The 10,207-nt window shown below is 46.4% G+C and overlaps 1 protein-coding gene across 1 annotated transcript in view; it reads left to right on the forward strand.

Moving 5' to 3' along the window:
* The window catches only part of LOC143302132 (AP-2 complex subunit mu), a 30,745-nt gene extending 22,175 nt beyond the window's left edge, over positions 1–8,570 (forward strand). Inside the window, exon 11 of the mRNA XM_076616683.1 lies at positions 4,164–8,570. Coding sequence (XP_076472798.1) covers positions 4,164–4,298 — 135 coding nt within the window. The 3' untranslated portion in view covers positions 4,299–8,570. The remainder of the gene's footprint in view (positions 1–4,163) is intronic.
* The last annotated feature ends 1,637 nt before the right edge of the window (positions 8,571–10,207 follow it).

The following is a 10,207-nucleotide window of genomic DNA, read 5'->3' on the forward strand; positions in this document are numbered from 1 at the left end:
TCAGTCACAGTGACAGACAGATTCTTGATGGACCTGGAAGAAGCTGCAAGGTTGTCCCTTGAATCAACTGCAGCCATAGACAACTTCCTGGCGGGCCTTGCCACAGCACTGATGGAAACGCCAGCTGACCCACCAGCCGGCCTTGACATCTCGGTCTTCTCTCCCTTCGTACAGCAGATCGCCCAGCTCCTTATGCGCTCTGCCAATATACAAGCGCAGGCCTACATGAACGTGATTTTGGCCAGGAGGGACGCTGTGCTCGACCACTCTCCATACGTGCGTTCTCTGCCAGAACATGCTTCCCTCAGAGCGCTTCCTCCCGCCGACGGTTCCCTTTTTGGTCAAGGCTTCCCCACTGCGGCCATCAAACGCCGCGCAGACTTGGGTAGGGACCTTGCCCTCGGCGCAGGCCCTCTCCGCACTCAGGCACACCCGCGGCATGCTCAACGGCATCAGCCCTACACCTTAAGGCGTAGCAACATTACCTCCTTCCGACCGCGCCCGCGCCAATCCACAACCTCAAACGCCAGAGCACAACCCAGGCCACAACCCAGGGGTCAGCCCAGACCGTACAGGCGCCAGCCGCACTCACTCCGCCCTCCACGCAGGCCAGCAACCAACTCCACTCCGGCCCACCCCCAATGACTTGCCCCCGCCCTTCACCCGCCACTCGCGCACCAACAGCCAGCAGGAAGCCTGTCCAGGCACATGCCAGCGTGGCTGTCTCTCCCAGCATGCGAGTGGGTCCTCCGGGTGATAGGGTCGGGGTTCCGCCTGCCTTGGCTCTCCTCCAAGGCACCTCTCACTCTCTCTCCTCCTCCCTTCCCCCCCCCTCAGGGCGACACAGCCTGCTCAGCCCTGCGGGACGAAATACTCTCTCTTCTCCACAAAGAGGCCATAGAAGAAGCTCCTCCTCTCTCCCCGGGCTTCTTCGGCCGCATTTTCGTCGTTCCCAAAACATCCGGCGGATGGCGGCCAGTCCTAGACCTTTCGCCCCTAAACAGATATCTCCAGCACAAATCATTCCGCATGGAATCACCTGCGTCAATCAGGGACTCCATCAGACAAGGCGACTGGGCAGTCTCCATAGACCTCACAGACGCTTACTTCCATGTCCTCGTTCACCCCAGGGACCGCAAGTGGCTCCGCTTCTCATGGGAAGGCAAGTCCTTCCAGTTCAGAGCCCTTCCATTCGGCCTGGCTCCAGCCCCGTGGGTCTTCACCAGAGTGGTCAGGGAACTATGTTTGGCCCTCAGGAGCAAGGGCATACGCCTGAGGGTCTACCTAGACGACTGGTTGATCCTCGCAGAGAGCAAGGCCCTCTGCCAGCATCACCTCAACCTCGTCAGGACCCAGTGCCAAGCACTGGGCTTTCTGATGAACACAGACAAATCGGAACTGGAGCCCTCTCAACAGTTCGAATTCCTGGGTATGGTGATCGATTCGGTATCAATGACCATACGTCCGGCCATGCCTCGCCTCCACAGGCTACACAGCCTCCTTTCTCATCTATCACAGGCAGCCTCGGCGTCAGCCAGAGAGCTTGCCTCTCTACTGGGCTTCATGGAGTCTCTTGCTGCACTGGTCCCCTTGGGCAGACTACACAAACGCCCATTTCAGCGCCACTTCCAGAACAGGTGGTCCCAGTCTTCTCAGACGTGGGACACCCAGATTCCTCTAGGCACATGGTTCTCACAGTCGACCCAGCGCTGGATGGACATGCAATGGCTCAACGCCGGGGTTCCCATCTCGAACCCAACTCCAGATGCAGAACTATACACAGATGCCTCCAACATGGGCTGGGGTGCCCACATGGAGAACCACACAGCGTCGGGGACTTGGTCCCCACAGCAGCAATCATGGCACATCAACAAACTGGAACTGGAGGCGGTCTCCCTTGCCCTCCAGCACTTCCTCCCCCACGTTTCGCGCAGGTCGATCTTGCTATGCACAGACAACACGACGGTAGCATGTTATCTGAACAAACAGGGGGGAGCTCACTCTCACCAGCTGTCCCTGCATGCGGAGACAGTCCTCCTCTGGTGTCAGGAGCACAACATCCACCTGACAGCACGACATGTCCCAGGCAAGCTCAACATTCTAGCAGATTACCTCAGCAGATCCCACACAGTGCTTCAGACGGAGTGGACCCTGTCACACTCAACACTTCAGCCGATCTGGGACCATTGGCACAAACCACATGTGGATCTCTTCGCCACAAGGTTCAACTTCCGCATCCCCACATACGTCTCCCCAGTCCCAGACCCGCAGGCCTGGGCCGTGGACGCCCTGTCGATCAGCTGGTCCAACCTTTCGGGGTACGCCTTCCCCCCACTGCCAATCATGGGAAAAGTCCTCAGAAAGGCAAGGCTGGAGAGTGCCGTCCTGATTCTCATCGCACCCCACTGGCCAGCACAGCCGTGGTTTCCCGACCTTCTCCACCTCACTCACGTCCCCCCACTCCGCCTTCACATCGGCAGACACTCCCTAGTTCAGCCCCGCTCAGGCATTCCCCACGGAAACCCAGAGGTTCTCAACCTACACGCCTGGCTACTGTGCGGGAATCTCTGTCAGCACTAGGCGCCTCTGATGACACAGCCGACCTCGTATGCAGGTCACATCGCAAAGGCACTCAAGGCGTTTACTCTGCACACTGGAATCGCTGGCTCTCCTGGTGCTCTACCCACTCAGTCAATCCCACACACCCATCCAACATGGACCTCGCCAACTTTCTCGCTTTCCTCTCCTCCTCCAAAGGCCTCTCCGCCTCTGCAGTACGCGTCCATCGCGCTGCAATCAGCTCCACTCTTCGGCAACTAGGCGGACCCTCTTTCTCAGATGACCCCCTGCTTAGGGCATTAGTCCGAGGGGCTTCCCTCAGCCACACACGTACATCCCCTCGGTCCCCTTCTTGGGACCTGTTTCTGGTACTACAATACCTCCGCAAGGCACCCTTCGAACCCCTTGCTATAGCTCCCTTCAAGCTACTCTCAATGAAGACACTCTTTCTCGTCTCACTCGCCTCAGGCAGACGTTGTAGTGAGGTCCATGCCCTCAGTGGCGTCACACAGGATATAGCCTTTGAGCCGGACGGATCTATCTCACTTAGGTTCCTCCCCGAATTTCTTGCCAAAAATCAGACTCCCGATACACCCTCTCCCATTCTTTTCATCAAACCGCTCTCTTCCATTCTAGCCCATGATGACGAGGATAGATTCCTCTGCCCGGTCAGGGCCCTACGCATATACCTCAAAAGGTCGCGTCCTTTCCGAGCGTCCAAGCGACGCCTCTTCATTAGCTGGAACCTAGACCATCCACGTGACATTAGCAAAACGTCGCTGTCTCGATGGATAGTCAATGCGATCAAAGGTGCATATGCAGACGTAGGTTTGAGACTCGATGCCTCCTCAGCCAGAGCGCATGAAGTCAGAGCGTGGTCCTCCTCTCTTGCCCTGGCGCACTCAATACGGCTACAAGACATCTTAGATGCCGCCTACTGGAAAAATCCTGCCACCTTCATCGACTTCTACCTGAGAGACGTCGCACGCCTGCGGGATGATGGCTCAAGAGGCATCGCTTCTGTGGTAGTTGCACAGCAGGCTATCGCAGCACACAGACAGTAGAACAGGCTAGCCCGCCACCTTGTCGCGCTATTCTGCACTAGTTGGGTCACGGTTAAGTATGTGTGATTAAAAGGAAATTTTCTATCTAAAATTACGTTTAAATAACATACTTACCGTGACCCAAATTTAAGACCCTCCCGGCCTCCCCGCTTCCTGTTCTCCCTGCTCGCTGCGCTGCTGATGGCATATTGCCGTCAAAAGAGGGCGATAACCAGGGGGACAAAGGGGACGTTACCTACTTCCGGGAGGTTATCGGCCGTAGTTCTCTCATTTTCTCCGCATAGGCGGATAGTAGTTTGCACAGGACAGGAATGTCAGACCCCTGCCGGAGTCTGCACTAGTTGGGTCACGGTAAGTATGTTATTTAAACGTAATTTTAGATAGAAAATTTCCTTTTTGGCGTGCAGGTCCTGTCATAAAAAAGAAATCGAATGTGTGTTTTGGCCTGCATGTCCTATCATAAAAATGAAACATTAATGATTGTTTTGGTGTGCAGGTCATAAAAATGGAGCATTGGTGTTTGTGTTTTCTGGTGTGCAGGTGCCGTTCGCCCCTTCTGGGTTCAAGGTACGTTATCTGAAGGTGTTCGAGTCCAAGATGAACTACAGTGACCATGACGTCATCAAGTGGGTGCGTTACATCGGCCGCAGTGGCCTGTACGAGACGCGCTGTTAAGGCCAGCCGACCGCGAGGAGCAATCATGATCGGGGCTCATTTTGTGACAGGTTTTTTTTTTTTCGCCCTCAGTGTTGGTACTCAAAGCTCCACTTGAGGTGAATTTCCATCGACCCGAAAAAATGATGCAAAATTCACATGCGAAAAAATTGTGTGATATTTACAGGCGAAGAAAAAAATAGCCGTCTATCCATGGACACAAAATATACCTGCCAGTTTTGATTGATGTCATGGTGCCAGTACAATCAACGCTTGCAATCTAGTATAGACAGAAAGTACTGAAAGAAGTCAAAGTTGCTGTGGAAGAAGAATTGTGAAGCGAAGAGAAAGCATGGAATTTGGGTGGACAGTATTTTGAAGCTCAGGTGGCAGCAGGATGTTAACGACAACCTGATCAGGGAGCCTGGCTTTCACTGAGATCTCTACAGGAAATACAAGTGACTGACAAGGAGGAATGTGCTCAAGTAAAGGACATGTTGGGGGTGGGTGGAGGGGGACTTCAACAAAAACACTGCCTAAGCCAAGAAGGGATCTGCCCAAAGATTGGTAAAGTGCACTTGGTAAGGTCAAAAGTTAAGCTCCCTTGCTGGGGGGAAAAAAAGTTCTGCAGCAAAGTTTGTGCAAATGTTGGATCTGATTTTCACGCAGTGATGAAAAGGATATTGCGGTTTTTTTGTTTTTTTTGGTTTTTTTCTTCTAATTTCAGCGCAAGGTTCGCCTGGAAATTTCGCATCGTTTTCTTTTCGGGTCTGTGGAATTTCACCTCACGGTTGCGTTCATACCAAACATGGACGCAAAGACACACATGTTTTTGGTCCATCTTTAGACCTAAAATTGTTACTACTTCACACAACAAAACAGTGAGAAATAGATGGGGTGGGTGGGGGGGATGGCACAACTCTGTGACTTTCAGATCATATGTTTTTCGAAAGTGCGCTCATTGTGACAAGAATCATTTTTGATCAAAATGAACTACTCCCAGGTCTGAACAATGTATAGTAGACACATCAGTTGTTGTAAAACCATACATAAACAAATAAAATGAGATAAATTCAGAGGAAGAGAGGGGGAGGGTGTAAACATTGTAGATTTTTAACTGGAGAGGTAATTTTTTTGGTTAATGAGTTATGTGTTTCCATGCTGTAGCACCAGGTTCTTGACTGGAATGGCTTTTGGTAGTTTTGTCAAACACACATGGACAAATCTGAACTTCTGTGATAAGCTCTCTAATCGTCCATGTTTCAGTGTTCATCAAGGAAAAGTAATGCAATTTCAAAGTATTGAAACTCCATGATAGTTCATTCCATTGAATGGACAGATAGATAAAAAAATATGCATGCATGCACATTTGTAAAAAAAAAAAAAAAAAAATGCGTAGGTCATCCATGCTAAAAATAAATGCTTATGCGTCACCATCGGGAACAAGGTGCAGTTTGCTGTGCATGTTTTTCTGTTGTCCGTACCCTCAGTGGTCATCAGCGCTTGTCCGTGTTTTGTATGAACGCAGCCCAGCTTGCTCTCCACACCCTACTCATTTTATTTTTTACTGTGTTGCATTTGTTCACGTGCTGGTTCTTTTACCTGTTGCACGTTTTGAGGGGTGATTTATGATGGTGGTAAGATTTCAGTAGTGTTGTAAAATCTATTGAACAGCAACATTCCTGACAAAGGACAAATGAACGTTTATTGTTTCTGATAGGGGGGGAAATGGATTCATTTGAAGAAGGGTTGTCATGTTCAGGAAAAAGGCAATGAATTTGTTGGCAGATATCTGACGAGAGGCTTTGTTAGATCTATGTGGATGAGTTGGTGAAAAGGGAAAGGCCCTGAGATTAGACTTGAATGTGGACCTTTGGAGATAGTGTACCAGTAGTTGTTTTATGTTTAAAGGATGTGGAATGATTGTACTGCCAGTACAAAAAAAATGTGTTATTGTCTTTCTCTCTCTCTTTTTTTTAAACATTTTTTTAGTCCTGGTAACATGTCATGATTTATCCCCACATGATTTGTGTTTTTCTGACACACTTACCTGTTCGCTTTAACAGTTGTTATGCCTTGATTTATCAAGTTTTGTTCTTTTGGGAACGGTCAGACATGTTTGTGCTTCAGGTTTCGGTCCAGTGTCGCTAGGTCGTAGTTAGGTGTACAGGGAATCCCATGGTTGTATTTTGCTTTGCTTTTGTTTTTTTCTATTGAACTGGAATGAACATTGTTAACATGTACTGCTTGTATGACAGTTTGTATGTTGTTATGACTGTATGTTGAAATGAGTGTTTAAGTAGTTTTGTTTTTAGTCGCATACTTCTGCCATTGTGGTAATTTTCTTTTACATCAGTTTTATTTTTTTCTACACTTATTGACACTTTTCTGTTTTCCTCGCAAGGGGCGTTTTTGTGCCTAGCTTTGTGGACTTTGATAATAACGTTTGCTGCAGAATTAGATGGATGAAAACGACATCTTTGGGTACCAGACTTGGTAATTTGTAAAAGAAACAAAATCTTCCCTCTGATATCATTTTAAACTCGGGGTTAAGTCTCTGAGCTAATTCCATGTTGGCAACTGTTTTTATTGAGGACACAGGTCAGTGTACCCGTGCGGTTGGTTGTCGTGGGAGCGTGGGGAGAGGATTTAGCAAGGTTGAAGTTGTTTTGATGGAACAGCTTTCAAATAAAAGGAGCATTCCTAGATCATGTGGAAGCAGTCTGAAGACTTCTGTTGTTTGAGTAAGCCCCTGACTTTGTCAGAGAATGATTTCTGATGAAAAACTCTTCCTGTTAAAAAAATCATTTCAGAATGGAAATTTCATCTCTGACTGATTTTTTTTCTCCTGAAAGAAATATTTCAGGCATAAACGTCCCCTCTCTCTGTGTGTAATGTATTCCAAAAATGTTGTGTAACTGTACTTATGAAATGCATTTACATTGAGGATATGTAGATCTGCATATACCTGTTCACACTGTTTAGTGCAGTATGTGTACCTTATTCACTGTGACCACAGGAGAGTTGAGTTCATGTTGTGAAGGTATTTTTCTGATGTTGGACAAGTACTCATGTTTTGTTTTTGTTTATTTTAGAATGTTTGAAAAAGTGGATCTGTTGCAGACTGCTCATTCCTCCAACAGCATTTGAGTCATTCTGATCTGAGCTTCAGTCTTATGTGAACAGTGAGTTTTTTTGTACACGTTTAGGTCTGGTAATTGTTTTAGAAAGTCTGTTATTCATTTTAGTGTAATATGGAGTGTTGTACGGAGTGAATCATCATTTTTGGGTTTGCTCTCATTGTTTATTCAAATTATGGTGGTTTTTTGTTGTTGTTTTTTCAAAACAAATGTGCTCATATAGAGAGGTTGATGCATTTTATTACATTTCATACCATGCAACTGTATCGACCATTTCTTCATTTAACAGCTCAGTGATTGTAGAATACAGAACAGCTCTGGGAAAAAATGTATATACAGATCAGCAACATAAGATGAAGAAAAACTGTGATGGAACTGGAGTAAAAAGAAAAGGAGAAAAATATCTAGAATTAAAAGAAATATCTGAAAAGTTAGCATTATATATGTATACGGATCTGGAATACAAGATAAGATAAAACTGTTACCAAAACAAAAGACAAAAAGAAAAGGCATTTCACGTCTTGACCGTGTCAGACTGGTACAAGAGGCTGTAACCAGTGGCTCAGCTTTGTCGGCCAATTTAAAAAGGAACAAATTTGTTTATTAAAAAAAAAAAAAAAAATGAATGGAGAAAGTTTCTAAAAAGTGTAGGTTATAAAACTAGACTTTTGATAAGATGTTTCAGATTATTGGTCTGTCTTCAGGGACTGTTTCAACTGAAAATGACAGTGAAGGTAAAGACAAAGACAAGACCAAAGAAAAGTTATGAGTAGTATTCTGTAAGTCGAGGCTAGATCTAGACTGATGATATTTCAACAGTTCAAACCTGTACTTGTAAAATGGTGATGATGTAGACTGCAATCTGTGTTAGTACAGGTACTGACCCAAAACCCAACCAGTGTATGTTCATTGAGTTTTCACTTTGAGGTTGTCCTGTACTTGGTATAACAAAGGGGGAAAAAGTCAACCAAATAAAAAGAAAACAAAACGAATTCAACTTCAGCAAGTGTCAAAGTTAGTAGACACAGTTAAACATTGTGACTGTGGCGAGGAGGTTCAGTTTTCAGTGGGTAGGAGTAGAAATGTATTACTGCACAGTATGTGTTGGTCATGGAGTGATTATTCTCTGACCTTAATAAACTGGACAACAAAACAGCCTTGTGTGTGTGTTTGTGCGTGCATGTATTTCTGTGTGCGCGTGTGTGTGTATGTGCATTAGAGGGAAGTGGTACTGAAAGAGACCTAGATTCACTCCACAGCTGGTCATCGCTCTTTGTCTCTGGACCTTACAACAAGCTCCCTCTCTCATCAAATCTCTGGACTTGGCTCTTTGACATCTGGCCTGAAAACCTCCGCTTATCTCTCCACCTTTCTGGTTTACAGTTTCTATCGCTTTCTTTTTACATGTACTTCTTCTTCTTCTTCTTCTGCGTTCGTGGGCTGCAACTCCCATGTTTACTCGTATATACACGAGTGGGCTTTTACGTGTATGACTGTTTTTACCCCGCCATGTAGGCAGCCATACTCCGCTTTCGGGGGTGTGCATGCTGGGTATGTACTTGTTTCCATAACCCACCGAACGCTGACATGGATTACAGGATCTTTAACGTGCGTATTTGATCTTTTGCTTGCGTGTACACACGAAGGGGGTTCAGGCACTAGCAGGACTGCACACATGTTGACCTGGGAGATCGGAAAAATCTCCACCCTTTACCCACCAGGCGCCGTCACCGAGATTCGAACCCGGGACCCTCAGATTGAAAGTCCAACGCTTTAACCATTCGGCTATTGCGCCCGTCTACATGTACTTCAAAGTTTGGTCTTTCATCCCTCTAGTTGTTCTGGGGATCTTCCCAGCGCCAACTGTCCCTAAAGCCCTCTTGGTCTAAACAGAGGGGATGTAAGTTGGGCAAGACACTCTCCACTGTTACCGAAGTCTAGCCCAGATAGTGGGGACAGCAGTTGCCACCTCTACTGTTCTAATGGTCATAGTCAAGACACATGACTGACTATCATACTCGCATCCCTCTGAATCAGAGTAATGCATTTGTGTGCATGGCTTGTGTGAAAGCGAATTGCCTCTGCTCAAGATTAAAAGCTATATAAATATTATCATCACCAATATTATTTTTATAGATCAGAACTGACCCTGCTTTCTGCAGATTGTGTAAAGAAAACTGTCGGAGGTGGTAAAGCTTTGTGTGTGTGTGTGTGTGTGTGTGTGTGTGTGTTTCCATCTGTCTCATTCTTTCTTTTCAGTTGGTTTTTGAACAAGACATTTCATTCAAATCAAAATTTGATGGACACATCAGCGGAATGATCACTATTGCTGGGATTTGAATCCCAGCACAACTAGGTGTATGCATGAGCAATGGGGATTTATCAAAATGAACACTTATGCCAACATGCAAAATTCAGGGGCTTGGGGGGCATGAGCAATCTTAGCACCTTTGCGAAGTGTTAAGAATTGTCTATAGTGAATGGAATTTGCGTAGACTTGGGAAAATTCTTAACGCTAAGCAAACTTGGTGGTACTGAGATCTGGCCTGGGTTCTGTTTGTGTTGAACAGAAAACACTCAAGGCTGATACGGAATGGAAAGAAAAAAACTGTCATAACTCCAAAGGAAATCTGTTCTTAACAATGACGTGAACTCAAACAAAACAAACGGACACACTGATTTGTCAAAATGACAAAAATTATTCTTTGTACAAAAGTTACTGCAATACATACATTGTCTTCCATGAAGCAGCAAAAATTCTGCAATGTAAAGGGAGATCAATCCAAATAT

This window comes from Babylonia areolata, chromosome 28 (assembly GCF_041734735.1).
Source record: "Babylonia areolata isolate BAREFJ2019XMU chromosome 28, ASM4173473v1, whole genome shotgun sequence".
Taxonomy (NCBI): domain Eukaryota; kingdom Metazoa; phylum Mollusca; class Gastropoda; order Neogastropoda; family Buccinidae; genus Babylonia; species Babylonia areolata.